Source organism: Oryza brachyantha, chromosome 12 (assembly GCF_000231095.2).
Source record: "Oryza brachyantha chromosome 12, ObraRS2, whole genome shotgun sequence".
NCBI lineage: Eukaryota > Viridiplantae > Streptophyta > Magnoliopsida > Poales > Poaceae > Oryza > Oryza brachyantha.
The window spans coordinates 7,402,535-7,421,741 of NC_023174.2; the positions used below are offsets into that span (position 1 = coordinate 7,402,535).

At 38.9% G+C, this 19,207-nt stretch overlaps 1 protein-coding gene across 4 annotated transcripts; it reads right to left on the reverse strand.

The window, feature by feature from the left end:
• Window positions 1-1,017: 1,017 nt before the first annotated feature.
• On the reverse strand, window positions 1,018-18,935 carry LOC102722349 (quinolinate synthase, chloroplastic). Of its 4 annotated transcripts, XM_040529300.1 has the most exons (12): window positions 18,453-18,935; window positions 18,262-18,360; window positions 18,090-18,180; window positions 16,679-16,755; window positions 15,442-15,483; window positions 14,368-15,354; window positions 7,369-7,653; window positions 5,816-6,034; window positions 5,474-5,653; window positions 3,265-3,780; window positions 2,553-2,714; window positions 1,018-1,488 (listed from the first exon to the last, which is right to left on the reverse strand). In XM_040529300.1, the coding sequence occupies exons 6-12, from the start codon at window positions 15,331-15,333 to the stop codon at window positions 1,420-1,422; spliced, it is 2,397 nt and encodes a 798-aa protein (XP_040385234.1). In that variant the 5' UTR covers window positions 15,334-15,354; window positions 15,442-15,483; window positions 16,679-16,755; window positions 18,090-18,180; window positions 18,262-18,360; window positions 18,453-18,935; the 3' UTR covers window positions 1,018-1,419. The 4 variants fall into 4 exon arrangements, with proteins under 4 accessions (XP_040385234.1, XP_040385233.1, XP_040385236.1 ...); XM_040529299.1 differs by having other exon boundaries at window positions 18,262-18,935; XM_040529302.1 differs by lacking the exons at window positions 15,442-15,483; window positions 18,090-18,180; window positions 18,262-18,360 and having other exon boundaries at window positions 18,453-18,506.
• Between the last annotated feature and the right edge of the window lie 272 nt (window positions 18,936-19,207).

A 19,207-nucleotide genomic window follows, 5' to 3' on the forward strand; every position in this document is an offset into this window, starting at 1 on the left:
TGATCGATGTTAAACGATTCACATGAACGAACTTAAGTGACAAACGCAATCTACTAGATCGGTTTCATGCGGATGTGATCTAAGCGAACAGCGCTATGAACACGCGTACAAAGCACAAACAACAGCGATCTAGCGACGCGCGCACGAACATCGATAAAACACCCACGAACGAGTCGTTCGCACGCACGAACAGCACGCGAAACAGGGACGTGGCAGCTGGCTGGCAGGTCAACCTCCAGTCCGGTCTGTCTATAGCCCTAATAGCAGGCCTACTGCCATGAGTTTGTCCCTAATTTAATTTAATTTACTCCCTTCGTGTTTTTGACGTTATTGACTTTTATATTTATATTTAACCATTCATTCTATTTAAAAATTTTATCTAAAATATAAAGTTATAAGTCATACTAATAGTTACCATAATAATAAATTAAATTATAAAATAATAATATATATATTTTTAATAAGACGAATGGTTAAAAAGTCAAACGATATCGTATAAAATAACATAGATAGAGTACTTCATCCTTCAATTTGGAGAACTCTTGGAGGAGGCCAACATCAAATCAGCAATCTAAGTCTAAAGCCTGGTTTAGTTTGCAAAAAGATTTTGTAAAAACATCAAAACATGTTTTTACACCCATTTAAAGTATTAAATGTACTCTAATTATAAAATAAATTTCAGATTCCGCCTGAAAACCACGATACAAATCTTAATCCACCATTAGTACATATTAGTTAATGTAACACTTATGGCTAATCATGTTCTAATTAGGCTTAAAAGATTCTTCTTACGATTTCCCGTATAATTATGTAATTAGTTTTAATGTTCATGTATATTTAATGCTTTATTTAGATATCCAAAGAACCGATGTGATGTTTTTGAGAACAGAGCCTAACCTTCGGACTGGCCAATCACCTCCATGGTCGTTTTGCTTGCGCAGCAGGTTTAAAGAAAAGTTTCAAAAGTCAGGCAATTCAACCATCCCAGGCGTCTTTCACAAAACAAAAGGGATAAAAGATTATTCAAACACACATAAAATATTTCAGTGCCACACTTTTTAATCAACTTTCACTTTTTCAAAGCAGATGATATCCAAACACTACTACTGTAGGTCAGATGTGTTTTTTTACTGCAGGTCTAATGCAACGTACAAAACTGTTGTACATTATAACTGTAAACTTTCGCACATTCATACATATATGAAGAGAGAACATTTTGATGGGAACAAAACGTCATCTCAATATATCTACTCTTGCATATTCTGGGCACATTTTTCTCTCCGCTAGCAAAAAGCCAGAGACAGGAATAATCTCATTGGCCACAAAAATGGAGTTTGTAGGTGAAGATTGCATTCAGTCAAGGTAACTGTGGGGGTATATTCCATAACCTGGTGGACAAAATTAATAATGCAGGAGGAACTATAATGTCGGTTCTCCGATACCATGGATAACCTGGTGCACAAGCTTGTCTGATAATCTCTTTGTTGCCTGAAATATATGTAGATTGGTTTGTTACTAGGAAACTAATGCCCTAGAAAAGTCTAGTGAAATACAAACGAACATGGCAGAATCTGAAACATGAACAAGCATGAGTAACAAGACAAATTCAGACTCCTCTCATCTAATCTACTTAAGAAACCTAGAAACTACCCATCTGACGTCTCCCCAAGCAATTATTTTTCAGAACATGTAAACAAAACCACTGCCTCGACTCTTGGAAAGCACAGTTTTTAACCACACAATCTTTTACCTCTAACCACACAATTCTGTCCTTTCTATCAATGCGATGGGCAGCAAAACTGGCCAAGGCAAGAGCAGCTATGCTCTAACACACACCAGGCTCACATAGAAAAGGTTTTTTTTTTTCCCTTCTTTTTTCCTTTTTGGGGGCAGACGAGGTGGGAAAGGGCAGTGCGGGGAGTAATTCATTTCAATGGCACATGATCCGCTAGAAATAAACTCGACATCAGATTGACCTGCAGAGTCATCTTTGTATAAAATCAATGCCTTAGAAATACCATTTTAACATTTCTCAAAAGGCAGTTTCATTTCTTTCTGAATAGAATTATAAAGTAAAAAAACCAATATTTGGTTCTTCGCCCAAAATACTGTGGCACACACAGAAGGTCCACAATCCAAGTGTAATCAAAGATCAAGCAAACCTTTGGTGGTAAATTTCAAAGAAAAACTTGCCTAAAAAAAATCAAAGAAAAACTTTGAAGATGCCACAGAAAAGTAATCTACACATCTCGTCTTACGATTTACAGCTTGTGTCAATGTCAGTACTGAGAGCTACTACATTCTAACACTAGAAATAGCAATGTTAGCACCACAAAAATGTATATAAATAGTTCGTCATCAAAACCCACATGCAATTGTAGTTGATTCTAATTTTCACCTCAGGTCATGCGCTATTTTTAAGATAGGTGGCCTCAGATCTACAATGCTTTTCCAGGGAACAAAAGCCAATACATAATAGTGGACGAAAGGCAATGACTGAACTAGTAGTAATTATATCGAGAGTTCATGATAAAGAAAAAAAGGTGGCAGACCTGGAAATGTCGCATATGCAAAATGGGCTCACACCCAACCTCTGCAACCAATTTTCCCAGAGGAGTCTTAGCATTGAACCGGCTAGCCTGATAGGCAGCTAATTTGTTGTCTTTGTCAGGAAGATGATGGCACACTTTAAGCAGTGACCCTAAAGAATTCATCTGCGTACAAACAAAGACTTAGAACAGAAGGTGCCCGATAATATCAGAGAAAATAATCAATGATCTCATAATGTTTCAATAAATCAGGAAACACATTATAATTTCTTCAACTGCCATAAGAGAAATTTTTTTCACATGATAATAAAAAAAAAGTGAAATAAAAAGAGGCAGAAAATGCATTACCAGTTTTTCATGGCTACCAGGCCAAAAATACAAGAGATCAATATGAAAAAAAATTGTTGACGTGTTACTCGTATGAAATAACAAATTATATAATATAAATGAGAGTTTCCTGTGAACTGATATTTCTTGGTGTCTTGAGTTCCCTATATAAAAGAAAGCTCTGCTTCGATGGATGTAATGTCTTGAATTAAGCTAAGATGTATATTCTAATGCATAATATAACCAAAAATCTAATGTAAATAAAGATTATATATTTCATGACTACAAAACATATATAGTTTCTAAAGAAAACAATAGAGAATTCATTGCAATTACATTAAGATATTAGTCAAGTAGTTATCAGAAAAATAAAAGAGCAATCACCAACCTTCATGTATGGGCACGACGCACAGCCCCCATGGATAGAGCAACCTTCGCTAGAACTCACACCAGGAACAATACTTACTTTGTCAAAATCTGTATCTGTTGAAGACTCAAGATGGTGGGAACCATTGGCAGATCTATTAGAAACAGCATCTGAAGAAACTGGAAAAATGATTTCAACCTCAATGTTGGCACTCTGTTTAGAAGATTTATAAGAGTCAAACAATTCACGGACAGCAGCAACAATAGAAGTGATCATCCCTGATTCTGTCCCTAACACGAACTGAAGATGATCATCTATGTTCCTATCCAAAGCTTCCTTTAAATGGCTTTTAATGAAATCTAAGATGTTCTGAGTAGATCCAACAACTCCCATTCCCCTCGTCTTTGCTTCCATTGACAAAGAAAACATTTCTCCTGGGACCTCAAAGTGTGCTGTAAGAAATGAATCACAGTACTGCTCCTTTATTTTGTCCACAACTTCATGACCAAACATATCATGAACAATACAATTACCATCCTGCACGTAGGAAATAGTTCAACCAAATGGGAAAGGTTATAATGAGAGTAGCAATAAAACTTAAGTTAGAAAATAAATAGTGAAAGGAAAAACACTATACTGTACAGAACTACAGATGAACTTAATTGTTCCTTGTCAGGAATTTCCGTAGTATACAACTCTTCCCATTTGTCATGAAGTAGATTAACATTTTTTATATATTTGAAAGAAGCATAAACTTCCAATACCAATTTATGACTTTACCAAACTGATGCATATTTATGATAAGAACAAAATTAACATAATAAAATTATTTGTTGCTGGCATGCTGAGCCTACATGCACATTTATACGCATTTCACACTGCTGGAGAAGTTTCATACTGGAACTTGTTAAATATTAAAACAAAAGAAAATTCTGGTCATTAATTGGAAGTATTATATCAATGAGGCATAGTAAAATAAAACTTTGACCAGAGTCAAACTACCAAACCAGTTCACTGGTTGAACCACTAGTTCAAGAAAATAATAAAATGTAATATTCTTTACCAGGTTGGTTGAAAATTCAAATAGTAAAATAATTTTGCCTTTACGGACACAATAAATTTTTCACATTAGAGCATGAATCAATCTAACCTGTCCCAGTTCTTCATTGTGCATTTCTGCCAATACAAACCTAGCCTGTCCAACTGGTATTTGCCAGTTCATAAGTTGGAATAGTCTTTGATCCAAAAGGCCAAACCAACCAGACCAAAAACCAGTACTAGATTTTTCAGTTTACTGGTCTTGTTTTACCCGTCATGTTTGATGAAAAAAATTATAATATATGCTAAAATGTGTTATTTATGAAATGATTTTCTTTAGATCTTAGAAACAAAATAGAATCATAAAAGGGACATATGCCAAATGTATCAAGTAGGTAGACGTTACGGAAGAAAAAAGTCTATCTGCCCCCCTATACAATCGGGATGCATACATTGTACCCACTGGAATAAATGAATATGTAAAATTCTAAATAAATGACTGGTTATGTAAAACTAATAAATAATCCAAATAAAAAAGAGTGGCTCCAAAAGTGGTTTTGTCACTGTGGCACATGATGAAGCAGATGATGCAGCACTAACTTGGTGAACAAAATTTTGAAGTACTACTAACCAATAAACCCTCGTATCAGTGTCAACATATCTTTGTCCTGCTTGTCACTGCTGTCTGTTTATCCACAGCAAACACTAGCTACATGTCGTTGATTTTAATTTTGCTTGCTAAGTCAAAATATAAAATAAGAGAACTGATGATTTCTTACTACACAGTTTTGAAGTTGACTGGGTAAACCTAGACGCATCCTGCTAGTTCAAAGGGGCTAAGATATATTTTCTATTTTAAAATGGTAAGAATGTTAAAAACAAGTAAAAAACAAAACATGTCAAATAGGAAATATTAGTTCTGACACAAATATTAAAGGATCATAAGGTCAGAAAATGGCATAAAACCAAACATTTACCATAAGGTAACTGAATGGAGATATTTATAGATAACTTTAAACACAAATTATTTATGAGTAAGGCACGACATGTTAATGATTGGAAGGAACAGTATGCTGCAGAGAATGATTGATTATTTAGTATTTGCCACAGTATAATTATGTTGGGACAATCTGTAACTCAAAGACATTGACAATTAACTAAAAGCACAAAAAAGGATCAGAAACATATAAACCTGGTAGTAATGTAGCCGTGGCAACAACGAATTTATAGATCTGTTGCTGTGACTGGGATGTATCTCTGCTATTTCCTCATCTGACATAACAGCCATTCTCTGGAATAAATCTGCTATGTTTGCACCCATATATGAATCAGGACCATACCAGACATTAAGGTCTGGTATTTGGGCGAATGCCTGAAAGGTTAACGGTAAGAATAAATGAAATAAAAGTAGTGAACAATAGCTAATATCTTTTCTCCAAAAAAACCATTCAGGGTTCACTAGAGTTTATAGTAGACTAGGAGACAACTACTATCTGTTCCAAAAAAAAAATATTCATGGTTCACTAGAGTTTACCTGTAATATAGTTGCTACAACATTTGAAGAAGTGCACGTTATTGTAGGAACAAGTTCATGAGCATGAGCTTTTGTTTCCAAAGAAGTATTGATGTAAATAACATGTAAAGAAGGACGAGATTTTGATGCTTCCTTCAAAAAATGTGTATATGCAGAACTTGAAGCGGCATCTGCCAATGAACAGCCAATTTGATCACTGGACATTCTATAAACACCAACCTACAGAAATATATAGTAGTCAGAAGTAGAAACTCAGAAAACATAGAAATATCTACAATTTAATATTTAGATATATGTGGATTATAAACATCAATAAATGGAAACACTGAAAATGCTAAACATGTTCAGTTCAACCAATACTTTGGTATCTATTAGTATATAGCTGCAATACTTTGGTAACAGAAAGAACACTGGACCATAGAGACTAAAATTATTTAAATATGAATAGAAAGTGGATGACATTTGCCATTACCCATAGTATAGCATAATTTTCATGAAAAGAAAAACTTGTGTGATTTCATTTTAGTTTTTTCATTATATTTTTCATTCTGATGTGTGACAATCATAGGTAGATAGTAATTTGAAGTTTCTTAATGGTGCATTCTAAAACAGGACCTGGTTGTAATTGCAGATAATAGTTTACAACTGCATGAACATTCCTTTGAGTTTGTATAGAAGTCAGAGGTGAGTGGCAATGACATGAAGATGCGCCGCTGGCCTAGAACGGCGACAGTGGCAGCCTGAGGATGAGGAGCAGTGCTCAGAGTAGGCGAAGATCTGAACAGCTGATAATGACCAGTCTGGACAACAAGGACGTCAATGTGCAAACAGCAGTGAAGACGACGAAAGCAACAATGTTGCCGCCCGAGGGGGCAACACAGCTGTAACTCCAAGTCAATGCAGCAGCAGGTGACCACAAGCGACACTGCGGTCCAAAGGGGTGACACAGCGGGAGCCCAGTGCCTAGCGGTGCGCTCGTACTTGAGGATAATCGGTCGAAGAAGTCGTGGACATCGGATGCTCCATCGGGTGATCAAGAGGACGAAAGAACAAACTGCAACATGATACGGTGCAAACAGCAGTAGCCGCATAGCAAGACTCCATGCATAGAAAGCCCATCATAGTCCACGATCACCATTAGTGCACCACATATCCCAATCCTTAGCTCATAGATTCATGTGTAAAAGTATATATGTTTACTACTTCAAACTTATGTTATTGCAATATCGGTGAAAAACAATTTCAAACTTTTTCACTTGAGTGGATGAAGGGACTTCAAAGTCAAAATAAACCAGTATTTGTGGATGAAGGCGTATTTTTTGTTATGAAAACTCAGATATGATAACATTTTGTGTACTCTTATAATCTTCAATCTCCATACTCACAGATGCATCTGTCTGTTCGGTCTACCCATTAATGCCATGGTTGTAAATTTGAAAAACATAGCTGCCGACCTAGGGAGTACCCTAACTCAGCTCTTCAAGTAAATAATGGAGATAGTTGGTAGAAATTCTTCAAACTTAATGAAAATCAATGCATGAACACATAAATACCTCATTAAATCCTGCTTGATCAAGTATTGCACGGACATTTTCTGACATAAAATCAACACCTAGGACTGTGATATATTTGCATCCTGCTTCAGCCATTTTCACTGCACTGTCTGCCATTACCAATGAATCAGAAATGTGGATGTGGGGCCAATGCCTCTTTGAAGCAGTTAGTATGCCTTGCACCTCTGGATCCATATAAAAGTGTGCAACAACACCCACTTTTTTCTCCCTAAGGTATTTTACAAGCTCTGAAATTTTGGATTCATCAGGAGATAAAAACATCGCCTGCACTTCTCAAAATAAAGACAGGTCAGTCTCAATACTACATGGCAGAAATGAATGGAACTTATGGTAAAATTGTTTGACAGTAAAATTTCGCATTTGTTGCCAGGGTATACATAACCAACGGTATAACTCTGCACTTAACATGTAACATACCCAAGCCCGTAAACCCGAGAACTAAATTTAACTTAAATGCATCATGTGGTTGGGAGTGATTTTAATTGTTTTTGGATCTTAATCATCTCATCATCACATGCAATAATAGACCTAGAGTCACAAAAATAATTAATTTGGTATTTATGTGCATCCAAAAATTCTACAAAAATTCTACAAAAATTCTGAAAAATACCTTGGTATGTCAGAAATCAACCCTCAAAGTTTCAAAATTTTTCATTAAGGTTTGCTATCTCTTTGATCTATTTTAATCTCTCGAAAATCCTGAAAAACTGCTTAGTAAATTTAAACTTGCTCTCTTGCTAAAATTTATTTCAAAACCTCTTTTTGAAGTTTGGTTTCATCCAAAGTATTCTACTAACATTCCTCTAACACTACGAGGAGTGGCACACCATAGATCACTCTTTAACCCTTTCTTCTCTCCCTCCAAATATCGAATCAGCTACTAACTGCACTGTCAACGGCTGCTAATCATGCTGTCAACCCATGTTCATCCCTTTATTAAGCCTAAACCAAAGACTTCTAACCAAAACCACTTCAGCCCTTTCACTCTCCACATCACCCCCGACCAAGAGGATCACTAGTACACGCTTGTTGCTGCACAAAATCTCCCTTCAATCCCCTCCAAAGATCCTTGGCAGACAACCTTCCATGACTTAGCCTCCAAGCCAGATTTCAAATTTCTTTCACTTGCAAGTGGGCTCCACACTCCTAGGACCCACATGGCAGCCTCCCAATCTCTCCTCACAGCCTCCACCGCCCTCCATGCCCAATGGGAGCCCAAGAAACCCCATGATTTCACTAGCCACCCCTCTCTCTCTCAACTCCCCCCACTTCATTTTTGCTTATTTCTCAAGCCAGCGCGCCAGTAGCAAGGGCATCCTCCCCCCATCACGTTCCAAGCCCGAGCAAAAGCATCCCATGCCCAGGTTACTCGGAGCTTCGCCGTCTTTCCCGGCACCGGCAACTTAGGCGTCGTCGTTCTCCATCCCTGGTGAGACCCTCTCACTTTCTTTTGATCTACGTATCACGCCGAGCTCATCCGTGCCTCTTTTGCCCAAGAAGCAATCTATCGAACACGTGGTGGGCGTCACCGACCTCACCGCCGGCCAACGTCTTCACCGCTCCCGTGGACATCGTTTCATCCGTTTCTTCGCTTGGTGAGCACCCTAGTACCTTGAGACATCTCTGGCACTAACTATTTTGCACTAAACAAGCCCTTGCATGCACTAACCAAGCCATTACAAGCACATGCATGGCCATACCAAGACATACCACTGTTGTTGCTCGTGTTCCATGGGCTACGGACCACCATTTCCCTCACCACCAATACTCACGGATGTGCAAGGACCCCCTCTACATTTTCTCTTTTGCGCTCGAATCGATTCAGGCCACCGATCGTCGCCGGCGAGCTGAAAATCCAACCCACCCATGGCTGCCCCTTGTTTGAGCCGACGAGGGACCTCCTTCGGAGAATTCGACTAAAGCTAGGGTCCTATCCGAAAACTGCCTAGACACATATTACTGTAGCAAGGGAATGCGGGTTGATTTCCTATCTTACGAGGGCCTTTCTGCAAAACGCCCCTCACTTCAGAAAACGCCATTCACTGACATGTGGGCCCGGCTGAAATTAAATTTTGAAAACTGATTTCTATTTTTTTTAGCTGAGAATGAGTAGAACTTCAAAATTTTGTAGAAAATTCATTTTAACTCCGAAAATTGTGAAACCAGTTTTGTTAGATCCGTGGAACTGTCAACTATTTTAGAAAAATATAAAACTTGGTACTTTTTGTACAAACTTTTCCTTTATTTTTGTTTTTCCCTAAATGTCTCCTAGAGCTTGTTAAATCCATAACAAATTGAAAATAGCTCTAAAAATTGTGAAACCACTTTTGTTAATTTTCTAAAATCATGCTCTATAACTTTGTAAAAGTAATTTTCTTCACTTCTGTACAAAAATGTTGCTTAATAAAACTTAGCCCTTTTTAAACCTTTTTAATTATTAAATGCATATCTCTGTAAAACAAAGTGATAAAATAAAAATTTCTTCACTAGAGGCCACCTGAGACCAGCACACACTCACTGCATAAGTCTCATGCATTTTCATGCATTTTTGGTTTTTATGCATTTTTGTATTTATCGTATACGCGTATTTTGAATAGAGGAACAATACGTCGAAGAAGAGGGTGAGTTTGTTGAAGACCAGGTTCAGGTGTTTGCGGACGAAGGCAAGTCAGCCCCTCCTTTGACCACTTTGATCCTATGTTTTAATGGGCTAAATGATTCTATTGCAAACATGCATACGATAGCTAGTATTAATTTTAGAAAAAGAAATTTTATAATTATGGGAATGGTAGATATGACCAAATTGCTGCATAACCTACCTTGAAATATTGAATCCTTGCTGGTTGTAACCATAGGGTACTCTTGGATACAATTATTGTGTTATTTGGGATTATGCTATGCTTATATTGCCGCTATATGCTTATATATTCGGTTACCGCCTTACAAATTACTCATTTTGATAAATGTTATATGTGAAAAAGGTTATTTTGATGCTGCTGGACAGAATTTTAAATGTGTGAGTATTGTGAATAGAAAACGGAGGAAACTTGTTTTTAGACTTGGGCGGCGAGTGGTGTACATATGGTAGTAGATGTGCACCGATAGGGGGAGCGTTCGCCCGGGTCGATTAAGGACCTCACTCTATGTCACCAACTAATGAAAACAGTACAAACCACATGTGCTAAGTATGGGCTGGCCATAACCTATTAAGTTGTTTAGAGTTTAGCCTTGCATCTGGGTAGGCCGAAGGGTATGGGTTACCGGGTTCTGGTAACTTATCGGAACTTCCTATGGTTTGTGATGAAGTTTATTAATGACTTGTGGTATGTGATGATTTGAGCGGGCAGTCTGTCCAATACAACGGTGTCGTGCCTCGTGAGGGATTCCGGGTAGGGTTCCTTACGGCGCTAGGTTAAAGCGTGGGCCCGCTACCTAGTGGCGCTACTTTGCTAGTAGCGTGGGTAAAACACACATCGGGCTGGTGCAAGGCTAGACAATAAACAATGTAACGGTTTTGTTATGACCTCTGGATCACACTCAATGTGTAGAATGTGGTGATACCGACGGGTATCGGACAAACTAGAGCGAACCATATCATGTGGGCTTAAAAGTTGTACAAACTCTGCAGAGTCTAAACTAATCGATTAGCCGTGCTCACGGTCATGAGCGGCATGGTGAAGTGTCATGAGTATAGTTTGTGATTTTGATAAAGTCTTGTGAACTTGGAAAATGGTTGGAATGTTTTATTGGTGAACTTGGGTAAAGTTCGGTGAATGGTGATGATATGATGGTAAGTGGTGATGATCTACCTTGAGAGGTAGACGCGTGTTATTTATTCATTTACATTACAAGTTTTACTAACTCTATACTATTGTTAAAAAAAAATTTCCGTTAAGAAAATGTTCTGAACTAAAACTGGCATTTATGCAAATTAACCTATACACAGCTTATTCTTGAATATGGCCAACATGTAGCATGCTAGGGTTGTCACCGACTTGCCAGTACATTAATTTGATTATTGTACTGATTTCTTGCTTTCTTTTACTTGTTTTTGGTTCAGACCCTGCTGCAGGTATTGACTGTTTGGATGAGGAGTTTGATGCAGCTTGTGATTTCCAGGATGGTTCTAACTAGGGATTTACCCTAGCCGGTTTGCCTATGGGCTTTTGGGTAGCACGCTTACCGCATGAACCAATATGTATGGCTTGTCGCCAAGTACTACTTAGAACTTATTAAGACTATTATGCTTTATGCTTAGAACCACTTATGATTCGGATATCGTGCTTGAGATGAGTTATGTGAGACTATGTTGCATTCCTGGGCAACTAGTCCCACATGAGGATGGGTTTGAAATGGTTGAGATAACCGGGGAATATGCCTTTGTTGAGATCGAGTCTCTGGGGTACGCTTTTGGTTGCCACCATCGAGTGGTTGACGGGCGTATGACGTAAATGACTGGCATGACTATTCCAATGGTTATGTCTTCTATTTCATATCCGATGGCTTAGAGCCTTTGGAGTGCCCTCTTCAAGACATGTCGGGGTCTGCGATGAGGTTGGATGGTTACCGTAATTATTTGGGTTTAATTTGAGACCCCATCCATCCAGATATTTCGCGCTGACATGTCTCGGAGCATTGCACCACCTAGGCTTTGGGACGTCCTCACATAACATCCCTTGGTTGAAATACATGGTTTTACAGAAGGCATTTCTATTATCTAAAACAAAGTCACTACCATAGTTACTCAGGGCATACCAACATACCAGATGGTGTTTGTCCAATCAATTAGAAATTAAACAATTCCTAGCCTCCTATGAACATAAATATATAAGTTAAAACAATGATACAATAGCAATTTGGAATAGATATTAGTAATTTAAAGCTGAGATGCTTTTGATGACATCAAACAATGGCTCCCATCATTTAATTTATTGGAAGAAAAAGTGAAACCTCGTTTTTGTAAACAAAAAATAATTTGCAGGTAAAACTTTTATATGCATGTGCATTGCGACTTAAAAGTAAAAGCTTTAAAATAAAACACGATGAAAAAGAACACAAAATCAAGTTTTAAAATTTAAATTTTGTCTTATAAGCAGTTGCAACTACAAAATGATGGGAGCCATTGGAAGCAACTGACCGGTGTACTACAGGTAGTTCAAAATCTTTATTTTCAAATGATATTGGAAATGGTAGGATTTGATGAAGCAAATTACACTAAGTTTAATCTGTCTACAGCTGCCTAGTGTTAAAAGTAGAAACAGAAACCAACTCCTGCCACATCCCCACAGTCCTAAAACCATTGACCATAGAGAGAATGGAGTTAACAATCTAGTACTACTAGAAAAGAGAGAAAAACAAAAGAAGAGAAACGGTGGCCTTATGGTACATTTGACGCAGTTGGTCTTGTGGCCCACTCAGGACTAAAGTACAAGGCCATGCCCATGAGACCGAGCAGAGCAGTTTACGAGTGAAGCAGGAATTTTCGAACTTCTGGAAAATAACTTATCAGAAACAACTAGGTGAGCATTTTCACAAAGTACAGGAATGTATGCTACGAGTTGCATATATTAGGGCATGTTTAATTCCAAAAAACATCATATCGAATCTTTGAACACCTAAATGGAACATTAAACATAGATGAAAAGAACTAATTGCACAGTTAGGGGTAAAATCGTGAGACGAATCTTTTCAGCCTAATTAGTCCATGATTAGCCATAGGTGCTACAGTAACCCACATGTTCTAATGGCGGATTAATTAAGCTCAAAAGATTCGTCTCATGGTTTTCAAGTGAGCTATAAAATTTGTTTTTTTATTCGTGTCCGAAAACCCCTTTCGTCCGGTCAAACATCCGACATGACACCCAAAAATTTTCTTTTCGCGAACTAAACACACCCTTAACTTAGGTGTCGTTTGTTTCCATAAATCCTAGGACTAAAAATTAGTCCTATGACTAAAACATAAGTCTCTTTTAGTTCTACCATGCTTGTTTGGAAGGACCAAAAGGGGCTAAAACCTCATTAAATGACCTCCTCAATAGTACATAGCACACACATGGCTATAGGCCTAAAGTAGTAGAGTAGGTGTACTATAGGTATTTAGTCCCTTTTGGCACGTGACTTATGGACATAGATAGTTTTAGTCCCTTTTAGAGTGAAGGGACTTATGGATTAGCCCCTCCGAACAAACAAGCCCTTAATATAGTTTGCATATGTCAAAAGGTGATATAATTACTGCCCCTAGGACACAATTTATTCGTACATAAGTACGATTTTTGTTAGGGTCAGGACTAGACAGATTTAACATGTAGTGCTTTCTTTGCACAAAGATTTGGCATCTTCTATGACTTTTACAGTTTACATTCATGATGAGGATACATTTCGAGCAATTAACAAACTAAATTCCTAAAGCCACCTGCCAACGTGACCACACAAAGTGGCAAACGTAAGAGGTGATGTTGACATTATTAGGTTGACACTTGAGTCTCCATTATTGACCATACACATAGCTATGACCACTAGTCATGTTCTCATTTATAAAAACGGAAAATACACTGACCAATAGAAATGCTACCTTTTCTTTGCAGTGCAACTTTTGTGGGAAATGGAAATCGGCATCCAACTTTGGCAGATTCTATACGTCAAACATATCCAAGCAAAAGTGCTACATTTTTAGCAATATCCTAGCCGAAGCACCAAATCAAAAATATACAACTCTACATTTTTTGGACGAAAGCAAGTCTTTTCAATGAGATCACTAAATAACAATAAGAGGTCCAGAACTGAATAAACTTAACCAACCAAAGCAAAGGCGCTACGTTTTTAGCAATATCCTAGCCGAAGGACCAAATCAAAGATACTCGACTCTACAATATTTGGACGAAACCATGCCTTTTCAGTCAGATCACAAATAACAAGAGCTGACCAAACTTCACCGATCAAAGCAACGGAATGAAAATAAGCAAACGAGGTAGAGCTCACCTGGGCCTCGGCATAGCTGCCCTGAGCGCAGACGGCGCCGTCGCGGCCGATGACGAGCGACGGGAACGGCTCGCTAGGGGACCTGCCCTCACGCGCCGCGATGGCCGCCCGCGCACGCTTCTGCATGCCGACGAGCACGTTGTGCCAGGTGCTGGCCCGCGACCGCGCCCCCGCGGCGACACCCCCGAGAGACGCGAGGTCGGTGGGGTCCACGTCGAGCACCTCCTCCGGGCGGGCCCCGTCGAGCGCGGAGACGAGGCAGGCGCAGTACCCGCGCGAGAGCTCCGAGTCGGAGTCGGCCGCGAACCTCATCCGGCCCCGCGCGTCGCACCTCCCCACGAGCCACACCTGCGCGACGCACCCCATGACGCGGTTGGCCGCGACGCGGTCGGCCTCCCCGAGCCGCGGGAGCGCGTCCGCGTACGCGAGGAGGAGGCGCGCGCGGCCCGCCGCGTCCGGGGCCGCGCGGAACTCCTCGACGATCCCGCGGACGCGGAGGCGCGCGGGGGGAGGCGCGGCACCGCTCCCCCCGCCGCCCTCCTCCTCCTCCTCCTCCCCCTCGCCATCGGCGCGCCGTAGGGGCGGGGACGCGTGCGGGTGGGCGGCGCAGCGGACGGCGACGGAGGCGCGGGGGAGAAGAGCGCCGCGGGCGGGGGAGGGATGGAGAGGGATGGCGAGGGGGGGCTTCTGGCTGAGGGACGGCGCGGCGAGGGAGGGGGCCGCGGCGGCGAGGGAGGAGACGTCCATGGCGTTGGCGTGTGGGGGAGACGTGGAGGAGGAGAATGGTTGGGGCGGGGGCTGCGTTTTAATGCAGCAGAGTAGGAGGCGGCGGCGTAGGGGGGATCGATGGAGGTGGGGTTGGGACTCGGGAATTGGAAATTTCGGAATGGGTGCGCCTGCGGGTCCGGGTCCACACTGCGGAGGCAAGTCCAGCGCCGGCTCTGCGCAGCTTCCACGCTTCAGCATTCGGCGTTCCACTCCAGTTGCCTGAGTACAATTTTTTCTATTTTTTAAACCTTTTTAACAAATAATTTTATTACTAAAAGTTTAGGAAAAATATTTCACCGCAGGAACCTTTTGCCCATGCCACCAATATCAGCTTGGCGAAACGGCTTGCTACGCCAATGTCAGTGGAGACGGTCACGCCATGCCACGCCAATGTTTATTGTAACATTACATTCGCTAATCATGTATTAATTAAGGAGATTCATCTCACGAAATATTTCAAAGTGTGGGGTGGGTTTTATTAATATTCTATATTTAATACTTCTAATTCGTCCAAACATTCGATATGACAGAAAAAAAAAAGTTAGAGGGAAACAAACAGGGTCTAAATGATGTGTATTTTATAAAAATTTTATATAAAAAAATTGATTTAATAGTTATATGTCATTTTTTTGTCGGTAACTAGCCCCATAAGAGAGGTCAAATGAAGTAACTCCTCGCTCTAAAATGTTTTCGTGACACTAGGAGCTAATGTAAAGCTAATTTTTTACATACAAAATAGATTATATCTCTCATATACAATACGGTGTTTTGGAACTTTTGCTATAGCTAATTGTAAATATGAAGCTCGTTTTTCCTTTCTCATTTCCTATCTTCTCCATGTAAACATATATATGAATTTTTTTTATTATTACCTCTATTATTTTATTTAATGATGCTGACTTTTAGACTTGTATTTAATTATTCCATTTATTTTAGATAATTATTAATTATTTTATTGTAGTTCAAATTTATTACTAAAGAAACTTTACTAATAACTTATACTTTTACATATTTGAATAGAAATTTTGAATAAGAATCAAATATAGACCAAAAGTCAACTAAATCAATAAATAAACTGAAGTGATTAATTTATATGCCAAAATTTCTTATGTTTTATGATGAAGGTAATACCTTTGGTTTTTTTTATATTTTGTGGTAGTTGACTTTTAAATTTACGTTTGACTATTCGTCATATTTAAGAAATTACATAAATATTAATTATTTCATTTTAGAATAAAAGAGTATAATTTTGCATATTTATATAAATTTTTAAATACGATGAATGGTGCTAAGTGTATAGAAAAGTTAATGGTGTGTAAAAAACGGTGTGGGTACTTTACATTTTGGTCCTTCAAAAAAATTGTTGACGACAGACCCATTGTTGTCTAGCCTCGGCCATTGGTGTCCCTTGTCTATTTCCGGGTGATTTAATTTTTTTTAGTTCCATTTATATTCTTTCTTATATATCTCAAAATTTACTAAAATTTATGCCATCACACAATAAATTATTTCTAGTTAAAAAAATCAACAGGAAATTACTCACCTGTAAACAAGAGGAGAATTTTGGTTGCTTAGTTACCAATATAGTTAGGGAGAAATAAGATATCCACCGTGCCTTCTCTAACAAGAAAAAAAAAAGATAATAAGTTTGTTTGTATGCTCGATAGAATCAAACATAAATAACTAAGATATAAGCCTTTGAGCCCCACCAGCATTATGAAAGTAAAAGAAACACATGGAGATGCTTTGGTCAAAGGGCACTGTTACGTTGAAGGTAGTAATATAGTAAAATTCAATTCTTAAGGTACCCTTATGTGATTGTGAGCCATCCATTACTTTAGATCCAACGGATTTGATTTTCTTATACTACGCTAATAGTGTAGTAAAAGTTTTACAGGGGTAAATTAAAACTAAAATATCTAATATTGCAATAAATTTGTGCATAATATTTCATACTAAAATAGAAAAATTGCTAAGTATATCTTAACAAAATTTCAAATGAAATATTTAAGAAGGTACCGTAACAGTGCCCTCAAAGGAGGGGATGCCCAATTTATTATTGCTAAATCTATAAACCTAATCGCCTAATCGACGAAACGCTGGAAGGAGTTCAGGAGGAGACTAGAAGTGCATCCACGTCTACTTCTCCTAGTAGGAAAAAAAAAGAAAGAACTGATGAAGAACAGCAATCACAGGATCGGATAATGAAAGTTTAAAATACTATTACTAATTTATTAAGGTGGTCATCTTTAGGGTTTTAAAATAAAAGTTCAAACAACATATTTGTAAAAGAAAAATAATTGTGAATAAAACTTTTTATATACGTGTTCATAGCAATCTAAAAAGCCAAAATTAAAAAATAAACTACAAGTAAAAAACATCAAATTAACTCTAAATTTAAGGTTAAAAATTTAAATTTTGATTTATAAGCATAACTAAAAGCTAAAAGATGAGGGTGTAAGTTAGTACTTATAGATCCACGTTCTAAGTTATTGAGTTCTGGATTTCAAAAAAAAAAAGTTATTGAATTCTGGAAGTTGTTTTGATGAAAAGTTTAACAGAACATCCTCCCTATGCAGCAAGTTACAGACTTATCTGGCAACCGTACTGCAAGTTTAGCCTGTATGGAAGTTTGCGAAGAAGATTGAGGTAATTAAAAAAAACTTCATGTGTGACAGGATTATGGAAGAAAATTCCGATTCCCGTGCATCATCTTTAGTTGGAAATATAGTTTGGGCCTTAGCTTATATGAGAAATAATTACTAAAATACTCAAAAGCCCACCTCACGTGAGACATGCTTATGAATTCGAAAGGTGTCCTAGCCATTTTGAGCAACGATGTGAACGAAACTAGAGAAGCACATGAGCGTGCATGTTAGCCTCAGCCTCATCTGGCTAGACTCAGGTGGCGCACGCATGTGACATGAGCCTGGATAGTTCATCAAAATGCTTACTAGATTAATTTATTTTGGAATTTATCCGGTTCAGTTATGAGTCGTAAAAATAATTCATGCGATCTAATGAATTATCTTTAAACAGCTTCACCTACAGATTGTAAATAAACAAGTGTGAGATTTGTGATGAAATGAATGAATGAAAGAATGTATGGATAGGTTAAAAGATTACAGCTATGTAAATATATGGCTAAAGCTGCATAGGAATTTATCCTCAGGGAGAGGAACAGGAACATGTCTTTGCTCAACAACTCTTCGGTCAACATCATATCTGGACATTGATCATTTCGATCATAAATCTTATGCAGCAGGAATGGCAAGGATTAGTGATTTAGAAAAAAGCAGAAAGGAAGCACAAATTACCATGAAACCGCTTCGAATAAACCTGCTTTTCGCCTTTTTCAAGAAACGGATTGAAATTTCACACACCAAAGCAAACAAAATACACATCAGAGGTTGCTGGTGAACTTCTCCACATCTGCAAAAAAAAAAATATCTCCACAGCCCGGGCGAACGACGGTGCCGAGGGGAGGATGAAGAGGTGAAGCCGAGAGGGGAGGGACGGGTCTTCTGGATGCCAGATCGATGATGGGACGCGGCAAGCGGCAGCGGACAGGGGGGAGAAGAGGGGGATTCACCAGCAGTAGGAGGAGCTTCAGGAGACGGCGGAGGTCTCGGCCTCTCCCTCAATGACAGCGACGGCTGGGTGAAGCGTCCGAACTGGATCTTCGAAACTGGATCCTCTGCAGTAGTGCAGAGAAACTCGTCACTGGCAACCACGATAAGAGGCAGTCGACTGTGGAGAAACTCGTCGCTGACACGAGGCAGTCGACTGCAGAGGGGTCTTGATCCTGAAGCGTCGTGACACCCTTTCTCTCCTTTTTTTTTTTTCCTGCCCATTTTCTTCCAAGGGTTGTCGATATGGGGAAATGCGGTGATTCAGATCAGGTCAGGCCCAACATAATGCAGGAATTGTGAAGCAAATCAATGGCCTGAAAATTCGAGCAATGAATTCAAAATTTTCAAGCGAGCGACCAACAGCAAAACTGGAATATAAGTATTTTCAAAGTTAGATACAAGTATTAAGAAAATAGATATAAATGATTGGACAAAGATTA

Bases quoted from the DNA above. Each gene is read 5' to 3' on its own strand.
- LOC102722349 (XM_040529300.1), bottom strand. From the start codon at position 15,333: ATGCTGAAGCGTGGAAGCTGCGCAGAGCCGGCGCTGGACTTGCCTCCG. The intron at 7,654-14,367 runs GTGAGCTCTACC...TGAGAAGTGCAG, and splicing joins GCAGCTATGCCGAGGCCCAG to GCGATGTTTTTATCTCCTGA. The intron at 5,654-5,815 runs GTAAACTCTAGT...TTAACCTTTCAG, and splicing joins TTGTAGCAACTATATTACAG to GCATTCGCCCAAATACCAGA.